This window comes from Mustela putorius, unplaced genomic scaffold (assembly GCF_011764305.1).
Source record: "Mustela putorius furo isolate JIRA1106 unplaced genomic scaffold, ASM1176430v1.1 tig00003854_pilon_pilon_pilon, whole genome shotgun sequence".
Taxonomy (NCBI): domain Eukaryota; kingdom Metazoa; phylum Chordata; class Mammalia; order Carnivora; family Mustelidae; genus Mustela; species Mustela putorius.
The window spans coordinates 2,042,811-2,070,146 of record NW_025422006.1 but is presented as its reverse complement, the minus strand read 5'-3'; the positions used below and the strand labels follow the sequence as shown (position 1 = coordinate 2,070,146).

The 27,336-nt window shown below is 42.3% G+C and overlaps 1 protein-coding gene and 1 long non-coding RNA gene across 8 annotated transcripts in view; both read left to right on the top strand.

Annotated features, from left to right (window-relative positions):
- Positions 1 to 13,509: 13,509 nt before the first annotated feature.
- On the top strand, positions 13,510 to 21,296 carry LOC106007212. The gene is made up of 4 exons (XR_001181803.2): positions 13,510 to 13,662; positions 15,632 to 15,676; positions 15,911 to 16,029; positions 19,474 to 21,296. It is a non-coding gene; the product is annotated as an uncharacterized LOC106007212 (long non-coding RNA).
- Positions 21,297 to 26,093: 4,797 nt separating this feature from the next.
- Positions 26,094 to 27,336, top strand: part of RIC1 (RIC1 homolog, RAB6A GEF complex partner 1) — a 142,486-nt gene continuing 141,243 nt past the window's right edge. For 6 of the 7 annotated variants that reach the window (XM_045065000.1, XM_045065007.1, XM_045065002.1 and 3 more), the window contains exon 1: positions 26,095 to 26,464. In XM_045065000.1, the coding sequence (XP_044920935.1) occupies positions 26,321 to 26,464 (144 nt within the window). In that variant the 5' untranslated portion in view covers positions 26,095 to 26,320. Of the gene's footprint in view, positions 26,465 to 27,336 lie in introns of all 7 variants that reach the window. The other variant, XM_045065003.1, reaches the window with a different exon arrangement.

Below are 27,336 nucleotides of genomic sequence, written 5' to 3'. Positions count from 1 at the left end.
ATATATTGCTGTAGCTTTTCAAAAGTCAGAGAGAAAATCAGCATAGGAAAAGCTACCTGCACATATTCACTAGTGGATCAGATGCAGGCTATGTTCTTACCTTGGGGGAGCAGTGCAATAGTGGAAAAAAACTCATCTGAAAATGTGAAATGTCAGATCCAAAAATTAAGACACCGTGTGACTGCTGATCATGAGTTCCCCTGGATAACATGACTTTCTGTTTTAAAACAGTTTGGAGAGGTTTGGACACACTTGTGTGCGGTCTCTACCTTTTGGAGGAAAGCTTCAAGCACCTTCTCAGATACTGGGATATGTCTTATGGTTGGTGTGCACGAGCACACATGCACGCATGCACACACGCACACACACACACACACAAATAAATCCATTTGGGAGAGTTTAGAGAAATCCCAACACATTATTTATCAGGCAATTCCCGGGTATCCTTTTGATAAAGGTCAACTCTGGCTATTTTATTACTGATAAGACGTTTCTTCTGAGTGTCCACGACATTTTTCCTTCTTACCCAGCTCTTCTTTCTTGAGTTCTTTCCCTGGTTCTCAGAAGACATTGGAAGAGATCTCACTTCCTTGGACACCTCACAGTAGACAGCTGAATGTCTTACTCTGTGATCCTGGCATTGCCTTGAGGCTGATTTCTGAAGCTTCAAACTTTGATTTAAGCACCCAAACTGCTGGAGTCGGTACGTGTGGCTCGGCCTCGCGGCAAGGACCATCACCACGCCCTACCCATGCACCAGGCACTGTTCTTTGTGCCTTACAAATACCAACTCCTAAAATCCTCATCATTAAATCCTTGTAACCTTCCCACGAGCTGGACACTATAATTCCCTATTTCACATATGAGGGACAGAGAGTGGTTTGCCTGAAGTTGCAGGGCTGATAAGTGGCAAAGCCATGATCGAACCAGGCAGCCAAGGTCTGTCCATCAGCAGCCAGAACATTCAAGAACATCCATCTCGGTCCGTTTTCCCAAGTGGAAAATTACATTGATTCCTTCTGTCTACCTCCATCCCTCGACATGTCGCCTTGAGTGACTGAATATGAAGTTCAAAGAGCTGCATCCTTGAACTACTCCTTTCCTTGAGGTCCCTGGGAGAAGCCGCCTGCTCGCCCGTGCAGACTTGTGCGCTCCTTGTCCAATGAGGTACAATGGAGGCCAACACTCTGCCTGCATTACTAGGGGCACGGAGGTGAGTTTTCTTGTTCATTTAGCATAAAGAGTCACTCAGGTTGAGGACTGCTGCCCCGTCCCTCCTCGGCTATGACAAGAGAAGGTCTCCTGGGTGTCAGCTTCACATGATCGGCCTCAAACAGAGACAGGTCATGTGCTCCCGAGAGCACAACTTCTTACCTCAGCTTTCCTGCTCACTGCAGTTCATCACTGGGAAGAATTTCAAGAAATGAGCATGAGTGATAAAAACTTTGTTGGCTGACGTGCATAAACCCCACCAGCTTTCATTTTGTCAGCAGGGAACATAACTGACATGACTCAGGCAAAACCAGAAACCCTCAAGGTGCCCTATGAACAACGCTGTTCTTGGATGAGACCCCATAAGACCCGGGGATGGCAGAGCTGGAATGGAAATTCAACATCGTCCTGTCCCCCTGCCTTTTACAGAGAAGGAAACTGAGGCCCATGGTCGTGGTAACAAAACTCATTTGTGGCTTTAAAAATATGTCTCTCCTTGTTGGCGTATTTCCTTTTAAAAAAAGAGAAGAACAAGAAGTAACTTGTCTGGCCTTCTAGAAATGGCTCATGGAATCAAGCTCGTGACACAAAGTCAGCACTCTATCACCTTGTACGCAGGAAAGTAATGACCACCGCAACCCCAGAATGGGTCATCTCAGACCCTTGGGTTGACACAGGGCCATGAAAATGGACAAGTGCCTAGACTTGGGTCTCTTAGCTATGGTGCCTCTCACTGCCCATCTCCAGCCCATCCTTTAGCATCTGTTGGTCTCTACTACCCTTGGCAGGCTGCAGATACGCTCCAGCAAAGGTCCTCTCTTGATCACAAGTCCAATACTAGGAGTTCTTTTTTTTTTTTTTTTAATTTTTGTTTATTTATTTATTCGAGAGAGAGAGAGAGAGCACAAGCAGGGGGAGCAGCAGAGGGAGAAATGGGCTCCCCGCTGAGCAGGGAGTCCAATGTGGAGCTTGATCCCAGGACCCTGAGATCATGACCTGAGCCAAAGTCAGACGCTTAGCCCCCTGAGACACCCAGGTGTCCCCCACCACTCAGGTTTCTTGCCACTGCTTTTGGGGCCCAGGTGCCAGGGCAGGTCATCATAGGCACCCCTCCTGACTGTCTCTGCACCAGAGGTCTCACCCTGTCTGAGCATTGTACAAAGGGGCAAGCAGACCCCCAACTCTCACAGAACCTCCCCCAAGACCACTCCCTCCAATTCCCTATCCCATTCTTCCTCCTCCTGAGCAGCAGGCTACCTCTTTTCCTCTTTGCCTGGCCACCCCAGTTCTTATCATCCCAGAGACTTTCCAAAGCAAGGGCGATAACGCATCCCCGAGGCTAGAAAGCTCTGACCTCTGAGACACCCCTGACCCTGGGTTTGTACTCTTCCTTCCATTCACAGGGAGGCTAGAAAACCACCTCCCTGTTCTCCTGAACCCATTGTCTGTGTCATGGTGTATTTAATGTCTGACCGTCTCTGGATTATAAATTTCATGAATTAAGGAACAGGGCTAGGTTAAGGTTAGGATGAGTGGTCGATAGAAATAACAAGATTCTCCTTGAAGGTTAGTCTCAGAGACAGAAAGGGGTAGAATAACGTTGAAAACTATTGAGAAGAATACACTTACCGGCTTACGAACAAATTTAGCATGAAAGATGTCAAAGGCAGCAGTCAAGGATGATTCTGAGATTTTTTTAAATTGACCCACCCAAATGTGCCACGGGACAGTGAGGGGAAGATGGGGCTTGGTAAAGGGTGGCAGGCGCTCGAGGGCTTGGGAACAGTGAGTCTGGTTTGAAAACTGGAAGACCCTGAGGGAGGTTGTCCTGCAGCACACAGATTTGCAGGCCTCGTTGTTTTAAGTACCTGTGAGCAACAAAATCCAAATGAAATTGCAAAGTGGGTAAGGTTATCCTTAGAAATTCTGTTCTCTTTTAGGATCCATGTCAGGTCCCCAGTTCCCTAATATTTTGCTGATCCTCACCCACATCTGATCTTCAGAAGCAGGGGCGCCCGGGTGGCTCAGGGGATCTGAAACCCTTGATTTCAGCTCAGGTCTGGATCTCGGGGTTGTGAGTTCCAGCCCTGCATGGGGCTCCATGCTGGGCAAGGAATCAACTTAAAAAAAAAACAAGGATGATCTGATCACGTCAGGTAATCCCAGTTGAAAAGGTTGACTACTGATGAGACACAATGCGCTAGCTCTCTCGTGTTACACTTGAACGCTAACGTGGAAGCATAGCCTCAACTCAGAGGAATGGTCATAACACCACTCGTCAGAGGGTTTATTCCAGCTCTTTCTATATGCGGGGCACTGCTCCAAGCCGCGATGCTCTTTCCAGCACCATAAGGTAAGAAACATTTTATAAACGGGAAACCTGAGACCCTGGGATGCTAGGTGATGTGTCCAACATCGCACTGCCAGCTCAGATTGAAGCAGGAAGCATTCCCTAGCATGGCAACTCCAGAGTCTGTTCTTGGAACCGCTCTCCTGGGAATGAAAGCATAGGCATAGAAATTTAAGAAGAGTTGAAATGTGTAGGAAACTGTGTGGGTGGCTGAGGAGACACTTGGGAAAATTCCGATGCCATGTGCGGGTGACTCTAGTCTCATCCTGCTGACTGGTGAGGCGATGACATGGGCTCTGCCCAGAGCTAACTCCAGATGAGTGACTTAGTATCTTTCTGTTTCATTTTCCTTATATATAAAAGAAGGAGAATCAACCCATCTACAAGGTTATTTCTTATAGCAACGTTTGTAATAGCAAGTAGCTGGAAACAGCCTAAATGTCTCTTGAGAGGAGACTAGCTAAAAGATGACTGTAAACCCATAAGATAGAATATAATGCTCCCATGAAAAAGCAGTAAGGGAAAGCTCTATATACTGCTAAAGATTGAGTTCTAGAATATTTTTTTATACATACACACACACAAACCATGGTGCAGAACTAGGTATATCATGTGTTACAATTTGAATAAATAAATGAAACAAGAATCTGTAGATTCCTTTATATTGTGCGTGCCAACATAGGAAACCAATAGAACTGGCTGCTTCAGGAGAACGGGGTGGGTAGGGAACAGAGATAAAAGAGGAGGGAACCTGTCCCTGTCCTGCACCCAATGGATGAGGGTGCCATGCCCACCCTTGTGCTAGCTACAGAGAGGAATCATTACCATGCCTAGGCCCCAAGGAATAAGGGAGTGAGGGGGAGAGAGAGTTGTAGGTACAGAAGGAGCCCCTGGACAGATGCTGGAACCCTTCCTAGATGCACCCACAGCCCAGCAGGGAAGGAGCTGGGGAAATAAATACCCTGACCCTGTTCTCCTCCTGCCCTCAACTCTGTTTTCAGTGCTGTCCCCTGGGAAAACCCTGCAAGAAGCCCAAGGGCAGGGAACATAATCAAGGCATCCTTAGAGGTGAGCATTTTAAAATAAAACAAGAAAAAAAATTTTTTTTTTAAATACATAAAACAAGAGGGCGCCTGGGTGGCTCAGTGGGTTAAAGCCTCTGCCTTTGGCTCAGGTCATGTTCTCAGGGTCCTGGGATCAAGTCCTGTGTCCGGCTCTCTGCTCAGCAGGGGGCCTGCTTCCCCACCCCCACCCCCCGCCTCTGCCTGCCTCTCTGCCTACTTGTGATCTCTTTCTGTGTGTCAAATAAATAAATAAAATATTTTTTAAAAAATAAAATAAAACAAGAAACAAAGGGTTAGAGCAGATGGTTTCTGAACCTCTCCCTCCCTTCGAACTCTACTTCCTTGAAATCATACCCCATAGCTCCATCTAGTGTCCAAATGGTGCCTCACTGTTCTGAGCTCGGTGTCCCCTTAGGGGAATTCTAACGCAAGTCACTCTCTCTGCCCCTAATCACTGACTCGTGGAAGCCGTTTCCACTGTGAATTATACCTATTTGGTAAATGATCGTATCCCCTAAAAGTAAAGAATACTTATTTTGGGACGCAGAATATTTGTTGTTGGTGGTTTTTCTTTTCTTTTAAAAAGATAGTGGAAATTTACTTAAATTCAACTTTGAACTAACTAGTTACGATGTTTTCTCAAACTTCAAATTGTTAAATAAACGTAAGCAGCACTTGATCAAGACTGTAAATCTTCTATAAGCCCAGTTTTGAGCTTGTCACTCCCCTCTTTATATGTCCTTAATGCAGCGTATCTCAACCCTGCCTTTGAAATACCCATGGAGGGTATTAGCAAGCACCTACCGATGCCTCCAGCTTTGGTTTTCTTTTTTCAACATCCCTTGCTATTGGGGGTCTTTAATGGTTCCATACAAATTTTAGGAGTGTTTGTTCTAGCTCTGTGAAAAATATTTTGATAGAGATTCCATTGGATGTGTTGATTGTTTTGGGTAACATGGATATTTTAACAATATTTACTCTTCCAGTCCATGAGCATGGACTGTTTTTCCATTTCTTCTCCAATTTGTCTTCCTCCATTTCATTCATAAATGTTCTATAGTTTCCAAACTACAGATCTTTTACCTCTTGGTAAGTTTCATTCCTAGGGATCTTACGGTTTTGGTGAAATTGTAAATGGGGTCGATTCCCTGATTTCTCTTTCTTCTGCCTCATTGTCAGTGTATAGAAATGCAACTGACTTCTGTGCATTGATTTTGTATCCTGCATCTTTGCTGAATTCCTGTATTAGTCCTAGCAATTTTTTCATGGAGTCCTTTGGGTTTTCTACAAAGAGTATCATGTTGTCTGTAAAGAGTGAAAGTTTGACTTCTCTGTCGATTTGGTTTCTTTTATTTCTTTTTGTTGTCTGCTTGCTGGTTCTAGGACCTCCAGTACTATGTAGAACAGCAGCGGTGAAAGTTGACATTCCTGTCATGTTCCTGACCTTAGGGTGAAAGCTCCCAGGTTTTCCCTGTTGAAGATGTCATTGGCTGTGGGTTTTTTGTATATGGCTTTTATGATATTGAAATCTATTCCTTCTATCCTTACATTGCAGAGAGTTTTTATCAAGAAAGGCTGCTGTCTGGGGCGCCTGGGTGGCTCAGTGGGTTAAAGCCACTGCCTTCGGCTCAGGTCATGATCTCAGGGTCCTGGGATCGAGTCCCATGTCGGGCTCTCTGCTCAGCAGGGAGCCAGCTTCCCTCTCTCTCTCTCTCTCTGCCTGCCTCTCTGCCTACTTGTGATCTCTCTCTGTCAAATAAATAAATAAAATCTTTAAAAAAAAAAAAAGAAAGGCTGCTGTATTTTGTCAAATGTTTTTTCTGCATCTATTGAGAGGATCATATGATTCTTATTTTTCTTTTATTAATGTGGTGAATCACATTGATCTATTTGTGGATGTTGAACCACACTTGCAGCACAGGAATAAATCCCACTTGGTCGTAGTGAATAATCCTTTTAATGTACTGTTGGATCCTATTAGCTAGTATCTTATTGAGAATTTTCGCATCTGTGTTCATCAGGGATATTGGTCTGAATTCTCCTTTTTGGTGAGGTCTTTGTCTGGTCTTGGGATCAAGATCAATTCTCCTTTTTGGTGAGGTCTTTGTCTGGTCTTGGGTATTTTGGTGAGTTCTCTTTTGTTTGTTTGTTTTAAAGATTTTATTTATTTGAGGGGCGCCTGAGTGGCTCAGTGGATTAAAGCCTCTGCCTTTGGCTCGGGTCATGATCCTAGGGTCCTGGAATCGAGCCCCGCATCAGGCTCTCTGCTCGACAGGGAGCCTGCTTCCTCCTCTCTCTCTGCCTGCCTCTCTGCCTACTTGAGATCTCTGTTTGTCAAATAAATAAATAAAATCTTAAAAAAAAAAAAGATTTTATTTATTTTAGAGAGAGAAAGAGATAAGCACACACAATCAGGGGGAGTGGCAGGCAGAGGGAGAAGCAGGCTCCCCGATAAGCAGGGAGCCTGATGCGAGACCCGGTCCCAGGACTCTGAGATCAAGACCTGAGCCAAAGGTAGACACTTCACTGACTGAGCCACTGAGGTGCTCTTTTTTTAGTGTGTTCTTTGTACTGATTTGGTAGCAAGGTAATGCTTGCCTCATAGAATGAGTTTGGCAGTTTGCCTTCTATTTCTGTTTTTTAAAACAGCCTCAGAAGAATGGATTTTAATTCTTCTTTAAATGTTTGGTAGAATTCCGCTGGGAAGCCATCTGCCCTGGACTCATACTTGTCGAGAGGTTTTTGATTACTGCTTCAGTTTCTTTGCTGGTTATGGGTCTGTTCATGTTTTCTGTTTCTCCCTATTTCCATTTTGTTAGTTCGTGTGTTTCTAGGGATTCATCCATTTCTTCCAGATTGCCTAATTTGTCGGTATATGATTGCTCATAATATATTATTAAAATTGTTTGTATTTCTATGGTGTTGGTTGTGTTCTTTCCTCTTTCATTCATAATTTTATTTATTTGGGGCCTTTCTTTTTTCTTTTTGGTAAGTCTGGCTAGGGGTGTATTGATCTTATTAATTTTGTCCAAGACAAGCTTCTAGTTTTGTTGTTTTGTTCTACTGTGTTTTTTTTTAATTTCTGTATCGTTGATTTCTGTTCTAATCTTTATTATTTCTATTCTTGTGCTGGATTTAGGCTGTATTTGTTGTTCTTTCTCCAGCTCTTTTAGGTGTAAGGTTAGGTTATGTATTTGAGACTTTTCTTGCTTCTTGAGAAAGGCCTGTATTGCTATATACTTCCCTCCTAGGACCACCTTTCCTGCATCCCAAAGATTCTGAACTGTCATGATTTCATTTTCATTTGCTTCCATTTATTTTTTAAATTTTTCTTTAATTTCCTGATTGGCCCATTCATTCTTTAGGAGGATGCTCTTTAACCTCCCTGTATTTGTGTTCCTTCCAATTTTTTTTCTTGTGGTTGACTTCAAGTTTTAAAGCATTGTGGTCCAAAAATATGCAGGGCATAATCTCAATCTTATTGTACCAGTTGAGACCTGATTTGTGACCCAGTATGTGACCTATTCTGGAGAATGTTCCATGTGCCCTTGAGATGAATGTGTATTCTGCTGCTTTAGATGAAATGCTCTGAATATATCTGTGATATCCATCTGGTTCAGTGTGTCATTCAAAGCCCTTGTTTCCATGTTGATTTTTTGCTTCATTGATCTGTCCATTGCTGTGAGTTGGTCGTTAAAGCCCCCTACTGTTATTGTATTATTATCTATGTGTTTCTTTAATTTTGTTATTAATTGGTTTGTATATTTGGCTACTCCCAAGTTAGGGGCATAAATATTTACAATTGTTAGATCTTCTTGTTGGATAGACTCTTTTATTATGATATTGTATCCTTCTTCATCTCTTATTATAGTCTTTGATTTACAGTTTGGTTTGTCTAATATAAGAATGGCTACTCCAGCTCTCTTTTGATGTCCATTGGCATGATAACTGGTTCTCCATACCCTCATTTTCAATCTGGAGGTATCTTTGGGTCTAAAATGAGTCTCTTATAAGCAGCATTTTGATGGGTCCTGGGTTTTTGCCCTTAATCCATTTTCATACCTATGTCTTTTGATTGGAGCATTTAATCTACTTATATTCGAAGTAATTATTGAAATATATGGTTTAGTACCATTGCGGTACCTGTACAGTCACTGTTTCTGTCGATGGTCTTTCTTCCTTTCTGGTGTTTGTTACTTTTGGGCTTTCCCTTTGCTCAAGGGAGCTCCTTTACTATTTCTTGCAGGGCTGGTGTAGTGTTCACAAAGTCCTTTAGTTTTGGTTTGTCCTGGAAACTTTATCTCTCCTTCTATTTTGAATGACAGTGTTGTTGGATAAAATATTTTTAGCTGCATATTTTTCCCATTTAGCACATTAAATATATCATGCCAGTCCTTTCTGGCCTGCCAGCCTTATGATTCTATCCTTATAGGTTAAGGACCTCTTATTCTAAGCTGCTTCCAGGATTTTCTCTCTGAAATTTGCAAGCTTCACTATTATATGTCAAAGTATTGACCTACTTATTTATTTATTTTATTTTGAGGGGGTTTCTCTGTGCCACCTGGACTTGAAAGCCTGTTTCCTTCCCTCAGATTAGGGAAGTTCTCAGCTATAATTTGGTCATATAAACACTCTTCCCTTCTCTCCTATTCTTCATCTTTCAGATATTATTTTATTATCCAGATATTATTTTGCCTTATGGAATCTCTGAGTTCTCTAAGTCTCCCTTCATGATCCAGTAGCTGCCTCTCTTTCCTTCTTTTCCACTTCCTTATTTTCCATCATTTTATCTTCCATATCACTGACTTTCTCCTCTACCTCATTTATCCTCACATTCAGTGCCTCCATTTGGGACTGCATCTTGGTAATAGTCCCCAGAGTGGGTTGTCAGGATGTAAGTGGGGTAAGCAAGGGCAAACTGGAACCCACAAGGATAGGCTGGACTCTGCATTAGCATCTCAACACTTCTAAACCTCTAGTACTTTCATCATGGACTTAAACATACGCTCAACCCTAGAGTTGGGGAAGCTGAAGGAGATCCTACAGGAGTCAGAGGAATTATAACAGACGTCCTCAGTGTGAGGAAATATGGCCACTCCTTCACTTCCACTTTCTTTACTGAGCACAAAATGTCTTTTTTCTTTTCACATGAGAAGTCTAAGGGGCTTAGGGAAGTGAAGTGACTTGTAACCTAGAAGCCCATATGTACATATGTATTTAATTCTAGTATAGTTAACATATAATGCTTTATTAGTTTCAGATGTACAGTATAGTAATTCAGCAATTCTGTACATTACTCAGTGCTCATCATGATCAGTGGCTCTTAATCCCCTTCACCTAGTCACTCCCCACCCCCACCCCAGCCTCCCCTTTGGTAACCAACAGTGTGTTCTCTGTAGTTAAGAATCAGGTTTTTTTATTTGTTTCTTTTTTTCTTCATCTTGTTTCAGAAATTCCACATATGAGTGAAACCCTATGGTATTTGTCTTTCTGTGACGACATATCACTTAGCATAATACTCTCTAGATCCATCCATATTATTGTAAATAACAAGATTTCATTCTTTTTTAGGGTTGAGTAATATACCATTGTGTATATATACCACATTCTTTATCCATGTATCTATTGATAGACACTTGAGCTACTTCCATAATTTGGCTATTGTAAATAATGCTGCAAAAAAAAAAAATAGGGGTGCGTGTATCTTTTTGAATCAGTGTTTTCATATTCTTTGGGTAAATTCCCACAGTAGAATTCCTGGATCATCTGGTAATTCTATTTGTAATTTTTTGAGGAAGCTCCACACTGTTTTCCACAGTGGTTGTGCCTGTTTACATTCCAATCAGCAGTGCAAGAGGGTTCCTTTTTCTCCACATCCTTGCCAACATTTGTTCTTATGTTGTTGATTTTAGCTATTCTGACAGGTGGGAACTGATATCTCATTGTGGTTTTGATTTGCATTTTCCTGATGAAGTGTGTTGTTCAGCATCTTTCCATGTGTCAGTTGGCCATCTGTATGTCTTCCTTGGAGAAATGTCTGTTCATGTCTTCTGCCCATTTTCAAATTGGATTATTTGGTTTTTGGTGTTGAGTTGTATAAGTTCTTTATATATTTTGGAAACTACCTCCTTATTCGATATGTTGTTTGCAAATATCTTCTCCCATTCAAGTAGGTTACCTTTCAGTTTTATTGATGGTTTCCTTTGCTGTGCAGAAGTTTTTATTTTGATGAACCCTCAATAGTTAGTTTTTGCTTTTATTTCCCTTGCCTCAGGAGACATACCTAGAAAAATGTTGCTACAGCCAATATCAGAACTTACAGCCTGTGGTCTCTTCTAGCAATTTAATGCTTTAGGTCTCATATATAGGCCTTTAATCTATTCTGGGTTTTAGTTTTGTATATTCTGTAACAAAGTGGCCCAGCTGCATGTAGCTGTCCAATTTTCCCAGCACCATTTGTTGAGGAGACTGTCTTTCCCATTGTGTATTCTTGCCTCTTTTGTCATAGATTAATTGACCGTATAATCATGGGTCTATTCCTGGGCTCTCTGTTCTGTTCCATTGATCCATGTGTCTCTTTTTCTGCCAGCACCATTCTGTTTTGATTGCTACAGCTTTGTAGTATATCTTGAAATCTGGGATTGTGTTATCTCTGGTTCTGTTCTTCATTTTCAAGATTGCTTTGGTTATTTGAGATCTTTTGTGCTTCTGTACAAATTTTAGAATTATTTGTTCTAGTTCTCTGAAAAATGCTATTGATATTTTGGTAGGCATTGCAGTAGATGTGTAGATTGCTTTAAGCAATATGGGCATCTTAACAATATTTGTTCTCTTGGGATGCCTGGGTGGCTCATTTGATTAAGCCGCTGCTTTCGGCTCAGGTCATGATTCCAGGGTCCTGGATCAAGTCCCACATGGGGCCCCTTTCTCAACAGAGAGCCCGCTTCTCCCTCTGCCTGCTCTGCCACTCCCCCTGCTTGTGCTGTCTCTCTCTCTCTCTGAAAAATAAATAAATAAAACCTTTAAAAACAAGCAAACAAACAAACAAACAAACAAACAATGTTTGTTCTCTTAACCCATGAACATGGAATATCTTTCTGTTTGTTTGTGTCACTTTCAATTTCTTTCGTGTTTTGTAGTTTTCAGAGTGCAGGTCTCTCACATCCTGGGTTAAGTTTGTTCCTAGGTATTTTCTTCTTTTTGGTGCAATTAAAATAGGATGGTTTTCTTAATTCCTTTTTCTGCTATGTCATTATTAGTGTATAGAAATGTAACAGATTTCTGTACATTTATTTTGTATTTTGCAACCTTACTGAATTCATTTATCAGTTCTAGTAGTTTTCTAGAAGACTATTTTTAACAATATCTTTACACATCTGAAACGCCTTTCAAAGGAATACATGTCAGCATTTTGGATCTGGGTACATGCTTTTCCTCCTCTCCAAGGGACATTCCTGACCTATGTACTTGTGCCTGTTACCTCTGATGATATCATACATGCAGATTTAGGTAGCTTTGCAATAACAGACGTACCTTTATTATTATTCTCCAAAGGAAACTACTCTTTCCACTGCAAATAGATGTGATTTCAGGACTGATTTCCTCCTGGATCTTGATAATATAAATTTAACTAAATCTGAGCACTGCATCCAAATGTTCATTTCATTTAAATGTGAATTAAGGGCTTTGAGCTAAGGCCAAGTTCTCAATCCTCTATCCAAATCTGGTACCAAGTTATCCATGGTTGCTCTGTGACTGTTGATCTAAGGGGGACAAGAACACTGTTTGGCAGAATAGGAGAGTAAAATTTTTTTTAACATTTTTATTTATTAGAGAAGGAGAGAGTGTGTGCACAAGCAGGGGGAGCAGCAGACAGAGGGAGAAGCAGGCTCCTCGCTGAGCAAGAAGCCCGATGCGGGACTAGATCCCAGGATGCTGAGATCGTGACCTGAGCTGAAGGCAGACATTTAACCGACTGAGCCACCCAGACATCCCTAGGAGGCTAAATTCTTAAACTTCATTTCTCTCTTCTTGACTAATCATCTAGATGGAGTTTAAATCCACTGCCAAAACATAACATTAGAATTCAAATTATTTGGAGCACCTGACTGGCTCAGTTGGAAGAACATATGAGCTTTGATCTCAGGGTTGTGAGTTCAAGGCCCACATTAGGTGTGGAACCTACTTAGAAAAAAAAAAAGAATTAAAATTATTTAAGGGAGAGAATGATGTCTTTGTCAATGCATTTATTCTGAGCAATAATAATACAACAAAGTTCCAGTGATGGGTAAAGTTTGGCTAATCTTCTCAAGAATATTACAACAATATATAACTTGAAGTGATTTTTTCTCCCTCTGTATCTAAACTTATTGGACTAAGAGTAATTAATTAGAGTTGAATGCAATTTTATATTAGATGTTTTGCTACGATTTTATATTTTAAATAACAAATACTTTCTTTTATTTTATAATTAATGTAGTTTTAATGATTTAAGCACAGGATTATTCCCCTATGCTTCTACACATATGTTTACAAACACTTGTATTTTAATGAAAGAAACTACAAATAAATACTTTAGTTTAAATCATTTCAGTAAAAGAAAATCTAGTTCCATAAAATAACAAATTGGAAGACGATGATTTAAATTTGCAATTTTTCCTCTGCCAAACTATTTGTCATAGAAACCTTTAAATGGTATGTTCCACTACTAACATTAAAATACCATTTAATTCAACAAAATGTGATTCATAGTCCCCCTTTCTAGGAGTGTATTTTTACAAAGTGAGGTTTTTAAGTACTTCTTTCATTTCTTTTAAGTCATTCTGTTCTTTTTTGCTCATTTATTTTGGCTCTTCATAAGATAGCTTACAACAAAATGCCCCCCACAACCCACAGATTTATAAATTTTATACTCCTGGGGTTATATTCTGATATGGTTATTTTTCAGAGACCTTGAAAGACAGACAGGCAAACTTCCTTCTGCAAAGAGGAAAAAGCCACCAATCGACTGAGCAAAGACTGGTCCACAGACAGACGGTAATAGGCTGCTTTGACCTTCGCCTTCTTTAGTTTTTTGTGTCTTGACTTGAGTTAAGGTGTCTGGATATGCGGCCCTGGGCTGTGGGCAACTGCCACAAACTGGATTTTCAGGGAAGCAGACTCAGAGACAGATTAGGGTACAGGGAAGTGCTCTTGGAATTCAACCACTCTAGGCCCTGACTTAGGTCAATATTAAAGCAGAAAAACAGCGCCTTCCACCCCAGGCCAAGAGACGGATGAGCCTAGTTGGGTATACGACCCGGCCATCCCTCTCCACATGAAGCTACACCTTCCAGTGCCCGTTCTGGAGGACATGTTTATTTTCATGAAGGCAGGAAATACTTTTTCATCCAGGATTTGTAAATACTCATCACTAAACATTTTTTTGGAATTTGTAATTTTAATGATAATATTCAATTATATTTTCAATCAATGAGCAATTTAGAGAAATACAACACTGTACTAAAATAAACTTTGTGTTTCAGATGCTATCTTGGGAATTGGAAAATTAGTGTTTTCTGCCTTTTAGAAAATATAAATTTTTTCTTCCAAGTTTGCTTTTGTTGTTGTCTTTACGTGGTCACATAAGGCTCTCTATAACCATCTGTGTCCCTTCCCAAAATCTGTGCTTGCTGTCAGTTAGGTAGAGATGTTTAGCAGCAAAGAAAAATCTGGGCAGGACCCACCCAGCTTTTATATCCCGCATGGCTGAACTTTAACAGAAGTTTTAGCTTTTCCAAAAGTCTGGTCTTCGCTGACTGGGGAGGAAAAACAGTTGGAAAAAAAAAAAATGCTTTGAGCAATGTGAACCATGTAATTTCATTTGAACTGAGGAATTCCAAAAATACTTGCTTATTGAAAGGGCAGTTATGTTTTTGTGTTGGAACTTGTTATGGAGAATAAGAAGTACTAGCCCTTTCCTCCCTACTTTTTCTCATAAACATTGAAAAAAATTAAAGACTGTCTGAGTGGCTGGGTAGGAAAATAGTGTGGAGGGGGTAAAGTGGACCACATAGTGGGCCTGTTCCAGAACCCGTCCCTTGCTTGCTGGCGGGCCGTGTCTATCTACTCTTTGGTGACCTTTTGAGACCAGTTCATCTTGAAACAACCCTCTCCTCGCTCTGATGAGAATTCAGGGCTCTGTCTGGCCATGTCTTCAAGACTACAGTAGTTGGACTGAAACCCAGAAATTCTGTCAGTTCTGCTCACTGATGCCAACATAAATGCCATGGCAGCATCAAGATGGAGACTTCTGGGCAACATGGTCAAGCAGAATATTTTCAGGTCATGTCTGACTTTAGGTGTCTGTGAGGAGATCAGGGGTTAATAAAAATGTTCATAACTAGCATTTTGGGGAAGAGGTACTATGTGCTGATCACAACATTGGGGGCTTTTACATGAATGACACACTTCAATCCCACAACAATCCTCTGTGGAGTTTTGAAAGCTAGAGGGGTTAAGAACCCCGATTTTGAAACCAATCAGTCTGTCCCCAGAGTCTTTGATCTTTTTCCCAGTTCTGTGAGCCCTGGCTTTTGATCATGGGTTTCGGGATACTAGATTAGAATCTCAGACACCAGTGAAGCAGATACTGTTGGTCCCTGACGGGGTCTCCTTGGTGCACCACCTTGCAATGGCTTTTTCTAGTGGCTGGAAGTCCAGTTGTGGGCACGGAAGCTGCGTATGTAAAGATTCAATACCTCCCGGGAGCAGTCCCCCATGAATGACTGATCAGAGTTACTGTATAAATCTGAGCTCCCTCAGTTCTCAGGGAGAGTAACTCAGAGACATGGGTTCTACACTGGCTCCCAGAATTCCTCAGAGGGACTAAGCACCTATTACCCATCGCGCTAACCAGGCTTGAAAACACCCCTTTGTTGGCTGTCTTCCCACCTCGTCTTACTGGCCCTGCAGACACTGCCTCACGTCACCCCCAAAATAAACTGTATGTGTGTTCTTGTTTCAGGTCAGCCTCCAGGGGAACCAAGATGAAGCTAAAGAGTAAAGGAGGGTGAGTCTATGAAGGAAGAGAACTCAGTCAGAAGAGATGCTGCATTGCTGGGGGGGTACTGTGGGGAAGCTCCTCACAGGTGGTTCCCTGTTCTCGAAGGTGATGGTGCCTGTGAGACAGGAGAGAAAGGTTTTGGAGGGTTATTGAATCTGGACTCCCTGGTGGTTACTTGACTGCTTGGTTGGGTGGAATTCTTTCAGAAGTTTCCTTTTTCTCTGTCCTTTTTTAACTTAGATTTCTCCGAATTTTCATGAAAAGTAAGAGAACCCAAGAAATGCAATTATTAATAACTGGAATAATAAAACAAGATAGAAATGTCAACATGTTCCCCATGGAACCCTGAGGACGTAATTGTAAGTAAATGGAAGAGGAAAAAGTACAGATATAATTTCAGAGGAGGTATAACTTACAGGTAACATATGGCCTGACTATAATAACGCTATATACTGTTTCATATTAAATTAGGTCTTTTACCAACTTTACTACACTTACAGGATAGTTCCTTTACTTGTGACTCTATGCTTTTTGTTGATAAACTGGACTTCTCGTGGTACTTAAATACATTTTCAGGGACTAACATAAGCATGGGAAACTCTTGCTTTGTTAAGGTTAATGGCAATATCAAGTGTTAACTGTTGTGTTCAAAATTTAATTTTTTTATGTCTTTAATTCTTTGATTGTTTTTGATTTCATATACTCAACTTCACATCTGCATTCATGGAGTTTTGCCTGGAACTGGACAACTTTAAAATTTATTATATGCTGGTGGAATTGTCTGAATAAGCGTGTTTTGAAACTTTTGATTGGGGGTATTGTTATTAATGCTTTCATGATAAAGAAACTTAGAAATGCCCATTATTTTTTTAAAAGATTTTATTTATTTAGCTATCTGACACAGAGAGAGAGAGATGGCAAGTAGGAAGAGAGGCAGGCAAGCAGGCTCCCTGTGGGGCTGGACCCTGGGACCCTGAGATTATGACCTGAGCCAAAGGCAGAGGCTTAACCCACTGAGCTACCCAGGTGCCCCATGAAATACCCATTATTTTTATAAAATCTGTAGATTAAAGGGATAAAGATGATAGCCAATATTGTAATAACATTGTATGGTAACAGATGGTGATTACACTTATGATAGGGAACATAGTGCAATGTACAGAAATGTTGAATCACTATGTTGTACCCCTGAAACTAATATAACATTGTATATCAACTATACTTCAATAATGGAATTTTTTAAAAATAGAGGATGATAAAACCTTTCATGAGTATTTCTTCTAGTGAGTACTTTAGCCACAAGAGGGAACCGTATGAGCAAAAATAGGGTATTTTGAGGTAATCTTTAGAGAATTTTAGCACCCACTCCCCAGCCCTTGAGTCTTGAAACATCCCAATATGTTTGCCACATTTTAGCCAAATTGTGTTTTCACCAGAGATCTGGGCTACAGAGCTGAGTAACCCCTCATTGCCTTTCAACAGACATTAACAAATAAACTTTTTTTTAAGCTACCATAACATGGGAAGTCATGGCAAAATAAGGACAGACAATGGCCAACTTCCTTTTCAAATCCACATATTAGGCTGGTCTATACCAAGGTGCTTCCCCTTACCTGGTTAAGGTAAAAACATTCTTGCCATTTTTTCTTTGTTATAGAGGAATCGTGAGACAACTTCTGAGAACAATGAGCTTGTTTAGGGCTGGGAAAGTGTAGGTAGAAGGGAGAAATTGGGGCACTATGTCCCCTTCTCAGAGTCCAGCAGAAGAAGATCCTCTTATGCTGGGAAGCAACAGGAGGTGCAGCTGAAGGCAAGGAAACAGTCAAACCCTAGGGACCTTTGGAAGAAAGTCAGAGCCTGCAGCGTTACCTTGGGTATTTTTAGGAAGTCACTTGGGTAGGGAGAGAGTCTTCCTTTGGTGAATCATATATTGAATGAGGGGGGTGGGTTAATGTTGTTAATACCATCCAATTATTAAAAGGTTAATTCCTGATTAATTTATTGCCCCTGACATCATAATTGGGTAATGTAATTCCTTCTCTCTCTTCCTTGCACTGTTTATTTCCAGGAATTCACATGACCCTTTGGATAAATTATTGTCTTTGTTTTTGCTTAAGCTACAAAAGATGTTATCCTCCAGGTGAATGTGAAAATACTGATCTCATTCATTTTCTTAGCGGAGTAATTTTTTTTTTTTTCATGAAGAGCTGGGTAAGAAACAAATATTCTTAGGAATTAAAAAATTTAATCAATAAGTCAGCCCTGACATAAATTATTATGTATATTTAGTTAGTGAGGATATAAACGTTGGGTTTCTGGGCTCAAGTTTGGACTTCACCACTTCCTATGTCTGTGAACCTTCGGCCTATAAACCCCAGTTTCTTCATCTGTAAAGTAGGGATAATATCTGCCACATATGATTATTAAGAGGATAAAAATTAATGCAGAGTGCTTAGAGCAGTCTCTAGCACACAATAAGGGCTGGATGAATGCTAGTTACTACCATCATTTGTGAAAAAGCACCAACCATTAGGAAGGTCTTTGTGTCTAAGGCATGAAGTACTCTGAGCTCTTGGTTTCTAGCACTAAAAAAAAAAAAAAAAAAAGTGACAATCTAGGGTGTCTGGCTGTCTCAGTACGTAAAGCTTGTGACTCTTAACCTCGGGGTTGTAGGTTTGAACCCCACACTGTGTGTCGAGATTACTTAAAAAAATAAAATCCTAAAAAAAAAAAAGTGGAATCTGATTAGATAGGTATTATCATCTTCATTCTACGGATGGGGAACAGTTAAGTGGAGCTGCGAGGACCCACAGTGCAGCGTGAAATTCATGGGGTTGCCAGGCAGTCCATTAGTATGATGGGCTTAACTCACCCACAAAAGTTGCTATTGAATGACCTCAGGTCACACGAACCACTTCCGTCTCATCCGGTTCATCAGCGTTTTGCATCCTTCAGATAGCTCTCTCATCAGGAGATCAGGATCATTCAGGTTTGCCAGAGAAGGGATCCCGATCACATTAAGTAGGAATGCAGGGCACCTTCTGACTTGTCTGAGTGCTGATAGGACCGCGGAGCAGAGATTCTAGCGCATGCGCAGAGAGTATCAACAGGGGCACTTCCACTATTTTACTCATCAACTCTTTATCAACCTTATTAGTAAGGATGAGAATCACTGGGATGTTTGTTAAAAATGCTAACTCCTGGCTTAGGACCTGGCTAAGGAATCTGCCTTTTAAATGTGTCTTTGGGTAATTTCGATACCGGTGACTTAGCAGACCACACTTGGTGAAAACTCAGCTCCTCAATAACAAATTAGCATACTTAAAAAACAACAACATTGATTTTTTTCTTCCGGTGATAGAAGAAAAACTTTGGGCATGCTAACAATAAAAAAGAAAGTAGAAGCCATTTGTAATTATACTTTCTATAGATGATGATTACCAATATCTTGATGGCTGTCCCTCTAGACCTTCTTTTTAAAACATGCAGCCTAGGGACACCTGGCTGGGGGCTCAGCTAGTTAAGCATCTGGTTTTGGCTCAGGTCATGATCCCCTGGTCCTGGGATGGGGGGAGGGGGAAGGGGGGCGCCTCCAAGCACGGCTCTGCTGGGAGTCGGCTTCTCCCTTTGCCCCTCCCCCGTGCTCAGGCTCTCACTCATGTGCACGCTCTCTCTCTTTCTCAAATGAATAAAAAATTCTTAAAAAAATATATTCCTGTTGAGTCTAGAAACTGGACTATTTACTATTTAAAACCTATTCGGACTCTGATCTCACCCTCGTAAAAGTTTTGTCATTCTTCCAGCATAAGGATTAACTGCGTTGGGACTGAAATTACATCCTCTGCACCTTGGAAGCTCAAGAACACATCTTTAAGTGCAGACCTGCTGACATGTCATAATGTCAAAGGCAGTAACAACATTTCTTCAAAGATCACATGCAGGTGGCCAGCAAGTATGTGAAAAGTTGTTCAGTATCCCTCACCATCAGAGAAATGCAAATCAAAACCACAACAAGCTGTCATTTCACACCCGCGAAGACGGATGCTCTTATAAAAATGAAAAATATCAAGCGCTGGTGAGGATGTGGAGACGTTGGAAACCTTGTGCACTGTTGGCAGGATGGTGAAACGGCACAGCCTCCATGGAAAACCACATGGAGGTTCCTAAAACATTAAAAATAGAAATGCATGCAGCAATTCCACTTCTGGGTCTATGTTGAAAGCAGCTACTTGAACAAAGTTCACAGCAGATTTTTCACAAGAGACAACATGTAGAAGCAACCCAATTGCCCACCAATGGATAAATGGGTAAACAAAATGTGGTATGTATATACACACACAGACACAAGGGGATATTATTCAGCTTTAAAAGGGAAGGAAATCTTGTCACCGGCTACAACACGGATGCACCTTGAAGACATCACGCTCAGTGAAATAAGTCAGTGAAGGAAAGACAAGTACCCTACAATTCCACCTATGTGAGGAATCTGAAGTAGTAAAAAAAAAAAAAATTTTTTTTCCCACAGAAACAGAAAGTAGAATGGTGTTTGTAAGTGGAAGGGGGAAAAGAGAAGTTATTGTTTAATGAATACAGTTTCAGTTTTGCAAGATAAAAAAGTTCTGGTGACGTGTTTCACAATTATGAATGTATTTAAGATAGTGAACTGATCGCTTAGAAATGGTTAAGGTGGTAGATTTTATGTTAGATGTTTACCACAATTAAAGAATATAAACCAAACTGAAAATAAAATAAAAAATATTTTTAAGTGAAAAAAAAAAAAGAATATAAACCATACTACAAGATAATTAGGGCAGTGCTGCCCTTTTATAACATTTTGGATTGCTATAAAACAGTGATGTTATACAGTTAATGTTAAGGTTTGGTTTGATAAAACATTTTCATGGAAACTGCTAATCTGTATTCACTTGGGGTTTATAATTCTTGAAGTTGTCAGGTTAAACCTAGTGACAACATAGCAATGGATGAGAATAGGACAGAAGTAAAAATTACTAGATACTGGAATGGGTTTTTTTAAGTGGGTATTAAATTTGACTCAAGCTCACTGATAAACCTGAGATATAAAGGAATAACACAATAAACTGTGAATTTTTGTCCAGACTAGTGAAGACATGTTTGTCTGAATACATAGGGAGGAGGAGGAGAGAGAAAGAGAGGTGTGGGGAGAGATCTAATTAGAATTATGGTGAACTCTCTTATTATGTCATCCTATGGAGTTAAACAATTTCTCTCTCCAACTCCTCCTGCTATTTTAGTAAAACATGCACACAGAAAATTCAGGTACGGCATTTTTTATACTGGAAAACTTGTTGAGACATAGTCAAACAGAATTATTGTTACTGTTGGTGAATTTGAGTGAAATTTAGGTCTGTTTCCAACATTTTTTTAGTTTCTAAGAAGACCAAAGTGAAGGGAAGGAAGAGTAACTCTTTTTCCATTTTGCTTGATCATGAACAATAGGCTTTCTCATCTCCAGCCCAGAATCTTGTTTACAACCACGAAGTTCCATTAATAACCCTATGGTTAATTAAGTGATTCCAAGTCATATTTCATACTGTTGGGAAGATTTGGAACAAGGCAGATTGGTTGGTTATATGTGACTCAAGTTACTGAGATGCTCTTTTTCTTTTTTTAAAGCTATTTATTTATTTTAAATATTTTTAATTTAAATTCAGTTAATTAACATATAGTAGTGTATTATTAGTTTCAGAGGTAGAAACTAACAACTCATTGGTCTTATAAAATACCCGGTGCTCATCACATCATGTGCCCTTCCTGATGTTCATTATCCAGTTACCCCATCCCCCCATGCACCACACCCCCAAAATCTCTCAATTTGTTTCTTATGATTAAGAGTTTCTCATGGTTTTTCTACCTTTCTGATTTCATCCGGTTTTGTTTTTTCAAACAAATGATCCTTTGTTTTGTTTCTTAAATTCCACATATAAGTGAGGTCATATGATAATTGTCATTCTCTGATTGACTTATTTTGCTTAACATAATACCCTCTAGCTCCATCCACATCCTTACAAATGGCAAGATTTCATTTTTTGATGGCTGAGTAGTACCCCATGTTCTTTAGCCATTCATCTGTCGAGAGACATCTGGCTATTGTGGACACTGCTGCTATAAACATTGGGGTTCAGGTGCTCCTTTGGATCACTACATTTGTATCTTTGGGGTAAATACCTAGTAGATGCTCTTTTTAATTTAAATCTTTATATTTAAATTTCAACCATACAGAAAAGGAGAGCAAGTAACACAGTGAATTCCCAAGTACCCATCACTTACCTTCCAAGATGATCTACTCATGGCCCAACCTTTTTCATAAAGAACTCCTTCTCTTACTCACCCCCAGGCTCCTTACTCCAAAGCAAGACTCAGACATCAAATCATTTGTGCTCAGATATTCATCACCCATCTTCCAAGCAGGATAAGTGATACTCAAAGAGTCCAGCCCAGAAGCAAATGTAGCAATTGCATATTTTGAGAGTGTAATAAAGATGAATGTTAAAAGTGTATTAAAGAGGCATAAACTGAAGCACATCATCGTCAGTGAATATTTTCATAGTCTCTTACGGAGGTCCCCAGACATTCAGAGTGGTGCATTCGTGACCCAAATCTTGTGCTGGTTTTGTGCCATTGTCAAAAGTCTGTGAATGTGTGAAGTCCACAGAGCCTTTCCTCGTAATCCTCCTCTGACTAGTCTTGGGACCACGCCTGAAACTCCACATTATGGCATTACTCCCTTTGATCTGCCAGCACTGTGGGCCCCACTGAAAGCCGGACAAGTGGGACTTTATCAATCGTTATCAGTTTAATTCTGTTTCACTTAACTTTTTTCCTCATTACAAAAGTAATGTGAGTTCATGATAGACAATGTAGAAAATACAAAAAAGCCCCAAAGAGAACATAAACAGCACCCATATCAGGGGTAAATAATATACTAGTGCTTGTCTTCCATTTTTTTTCCCTGGGCACACATACACTTTTTTTCCCCCATGAAACAGGATATTTTACATTTCGTCTTTAATTTGCTTTCATTACTTAATAATATATTGTAAATATACTTCTCTATGATTAAATATTCTTCTCCAACATAATTTTTTACTTCTATAAAATATTCCATTCTAAGAAAGTGCTATAATTACTGTCCTTTTGGGGACATTTAGATTATTTTCTTTTAGTGACACCTTTGTGGGACACATTCTTTTTTTTTTATTAAGAGAGAACGCAGTTAAGAGAGTGCACAGGTGAGGCTGGGTGGGGGGGAATGAGGGGAAGGGCAGAGAGGGAGGAGAGAAAGAATCTTAAGCAGGCTCCATGCCCAGTGTAGAAATGGATCCAGAGCTCAAACTCACGACTCTGAGATCATGACCTGAGCTGAAATCAAAAGTTGGACACTTAACCAGCTGAACCATCCAGGCACCTCTGTGGGGTACATTCTTAAAGCTGAACTCTACATACCAGTGTTTGTTTCCTTAGAAAATAATCATTGGCTAGAAATAGTTGGAGCCAGGGGTATGTATGCTTAAAGATCTCTCCATTTTTAAATGTAATTCCAACTACACTTTAGAAAAACTGCACCAAATTATACTCCCATCAACAGTTTATAAATGTACTTCTGTTTCTGTGCATCCTTATCAATGTTATTTCTTGTACAAAAGTCTGTTCATTTGAAAACACATACCTGTTAAGTTTTTATTGGCCAACTTAGTCTTAGCTTAGACTAGAGTTCTGTAAAGTTTAGCTAGAGTTATGGTGCTGGAATAGAAGAAGAAGGAAGATCGAGGGCATAGAATTGCTAGTGTATTTTACAAAGTAAGGTTAGACTAGGATATTTGAAAGCTGGAAAAGTCAGTTCATAAGGTTTCTACCACAATAAGGAACTCTTAAGTAAGGGCTTGAGGAGAATCAAATATGGCACTCACCCCACCCCCTAGCCCCTCACTGCCTCCAGCCGCTAGCAGAGTTCAATTCAATCAAGTCTCAAGACGAGGGGCTCTGCAGAAAGGAGCACTTCTTCTCAGGCTCCTCCCCTACACTGGTCCTGCTTGCTGAGTGAAATCAGTCAAGTAGAGAGAGTCAATTATCATATGGTTTCACTTATTTGTGGAGCATAACAAATAGCATGGAGGACAAGGGGAGTTAGAGAGGAGAAGGGAGTTGGAAATTGGAAGGGGAGGTGAACCATGAGAGACTATGGACTCTGAAAAACAATCTGAGGGGTTTGAAGCGCGGGGGGGGGGGTTTGGGGGAACCAGGTGGTGGGTATTAGAGAGGGCACGGATTGCATGGAGCACTGGGTGTGGTGCAAAAACAAGGAATACTGTTATGCTGAAAATAAAAAAAAAATGAGAATAAATATCACACGAATACTATCCTCATTGAAGATTTACTGTGGAACGAAATCAAGTCATATATTTGAAAATACTTTGTAAACCTTAAGTGCCACAAGATGTAGCAAGGGAATTAGATTCTAAAGGCAGCAAGTAGGGCCACCTGGGTGGCTCAGTCAGTTAAGAGTCCAGCTCTTGATTTCGGCTCAGGTCATAATTTCAGGGTTGTGAGATGGAGCCACACTTCAGGCTCTGCGCTGGGTGTGGAGCCTGATTAAGATCCCCCCCCCAACTAAATAAACAAATAAATAAATAACCTCAGCAAGTAAAATTAAAACTGAGTGCAAAAAAAAAAAAATTACTTGTAAGTTCCTTATATTACACATGTGTGCAGTAAGATGCTCTCAGAAGGCACACGAGCACAAAGTCTCTCTGAAAGGGAGCTGGGACAAATACATTCTCAGTAAAATGGCCAGAGGAATTGCTGCACTGTAACTGATTCACTTTCTCTTTCTGCCAAGAGCATAGCTGGATCTGAGTAAGTCAGATAAAAGTATGATGCAACACTGTTGTTCTACAGTTTTATTTTTTAAGTCAAGAAACCTCCCAGGGTCTCTTTATTTGTCTGATGGTGTACTTCAGCTGGATCAGGGTTTTCCTTCCAATTTTTATTTGACACATATTTTCAGAGTTTACTATTCTAAGTGTGTGCCAGGCTGCTCTGTTGCATGTTGGCGAAAAAAAAACCAGGAAGGAGACACAGGCTGACCACAAGAGGCCAGTGAGAGGTGAGGCAGTTTCAGCTTTGATTTGAGGAATCCTGGGTTCTTTGATCACCTTCTGGGGAATGCAGTGAATGTTTAAAAAAATTAAGTTACATTCTTTGTTATGAGTACCAGCTGCAACGCTACATCTGATACGTATTAGGTTACTTTGTTTCTTCCCCTGCTATGTGGCTACTTTTTAATGTAACATTTGCTTTAAACCTAGGTTAATTCAACTATTTTTTAGTTTTAAAAAATGTGGAAAAATGCAAGCTGAATAAAAAGAACGGACAATGAGAAGCAAGCTTTTTATTCTAGGCACCCCCCCCCACTCCATCCCCATTCACACCGTCCTCCTATCCAAAGGTAATCGCTGGGTCAATACTTAAACAGTTGTTAAGGTGATCCCTGGGGTCCAGAAGTCAAACAACCAACTACAGAGACTCTAAAGTCCGTTCCAGCTCAGAAATTATGTCCAAGTCTTTTGCAACATATACTCTACTAAGGGTGCAAAAAAGAGAGAGCCTTGCCTTGTCTAACGTTGTGGTTGGCAAAGGCACAGATGACTACAAACTGAATTCAAAAATTGCACACTAGATTTGGAAACATGAAGGCAAAGTCTGAGACACGTTCATGGTAGGAGGTTTATTCACGGATTAAATAAAGTCCCCCTCTGGGCTGTAAACTCCATGAGGGCAGGAACTCTATCGCGAGCTTTCACTGCGGATCTCGACACCCAGCGGAGGTTCACGGGGCCCAGGACCCACCACCCAGCACCTGGGTGGAGGTGGAGGCGTGGGGCGGAAGGGAAAGTCACGTGACTTGATCCGGGCGCAACCCCCCCACCCCTGCCCCACGGGCCTCACCAATCCGCGAAAGGAAGTCAGATTTGGCTAGGCCTGGCAGGAGGCGTGCTCCGCGGGCCCAGTCACCCCGCAGCGGCATCTCGCCCAGTTCGGCCCCCTTTCCTGTGGGTCTCGGGCTGCTGCCCCGCCCACCCGGCCCAAACAAAATATTCCAGATTGTAAGTGGGAGGCTCAAAGGGGCCAGAAGGGGGCAAAAGCGCTTGCGTACTGACGCAGCGTGGCGGCCGCTCTTGAAGATTGGGGCGGAGCTTCCGAAAGCAGAGCGAGGGGGAGGGGAGAAGCCGCCTATGCGCGTGCGCGCGACAGCCCTCCCCGGCCCGACCCACGCGGCGCGGCGTGGTGACGCCCGTGCGGCCCGAGGAAGGGGTGGGGCCGGGCCGGGGCGGGCCTCCGCGCTCCTCCCGCCCCCTCTCCATCCCGACTCTTCCTCCCCCTGCCTCCCCCACAGTGGGCCCCGTCAGCCCGAGGGTTCCTTCGTCGCTCTGCTTCGCGTCGGCCCGGCCCGGCCCGGCCCGCGGGCAGATGCCCCGAGCTGCCGCTGCCGACGCCGCCGAGTCGGCCGGTGGCGGTGTGGGAGGCGGGCGTCCGGCCCCGGGCCGCTGAGTGTGACGGACGGGGCCGGGGGCCGCCGGGCGCCGCGGCGTCGGCGGCTCCGCGCGGGCCATGTATTTCCTGAGCGGCTGGCCCAAGAGGCTGCTGTGCCCTCTGGGCACCCCGGCCGAGGCGCCCTTCCACGTTCAGTCCGACCCCCAGAGGACTTTCTTCGCCGTGCTGGCCCCGGTCCGCCTCAGCATCTGGTACAGCCGAGTAAGTAGAGCCGCCCGCCGCCTCGCGCCGCTCCCTCCGCGGCGCCCCGGCGCGGTCCCGCCCTTAACTTCCACCCGGAGTCCCGCGCCCCTGCCCCTCGGCGCCGGACCCGCGGCTCCTCGCGGCCGCGTCCCGGTTCGGCCGGGGCTCGCGGGCAGAGGCGGCGGCCGCCGAGCAGCCGTGCGCCTCCCCGCGCCGGAGCGGCGGCCGCGCACCGCGCACTCCCCGCGCGCTCCCTCGGCCGAGCCCGGACTTGCCCTCCGCTCCCTTCCCCCATTCCCCGAGGAGCGAATTTGTTTAAACTTTCCGCAAATAGAGAGCTGGGAGCTGGGAGTCCGCAGGCCGTGGTTCGGGAGTTGCGGAGAGCCTGTCGGGCTTCGCGCAGTGCAGACGTCCCAGGCCTGCGAGAACTTACTCCAGCAGCCGCGGCCAGGATCTGCGGTTTGACGAAGGGTCTGCCTGTCCTGCTCCTCGCTTCACCCCCAAACATCTGCCCGCTCTCCGGCTAGTGCCCTTCTCTGCTGCTCTTGCACTCTGCGTCGGAGAATCCCGGGGGGCTTCGGAGGAGCTGGCGTTGAACTCCGATCTGGCCGCGCTGCTCGCGGGTGTTTAACACCTGGAAATCCTCGGACCGGGGAAAAGCATGAAACGGAGTTCTGTGCTGGCTTTCTGCGAGTCCTGCTGTTTCGTTCGTGTATCTAATTACCGAGTAGACCAGGGCGGGGGGAGGCTTCAGAAACCAGTGGTGAATGGGACACTCTCCATTTCCCGTGGACGCGGCTCTAGGTCAGTCTATAAAAGCGACAGAATTAAAGTTCTATTTTTTTTCCCCTCCCCGAAGAAGGCGGTACTAACCGACGTCAGAGTGAAGT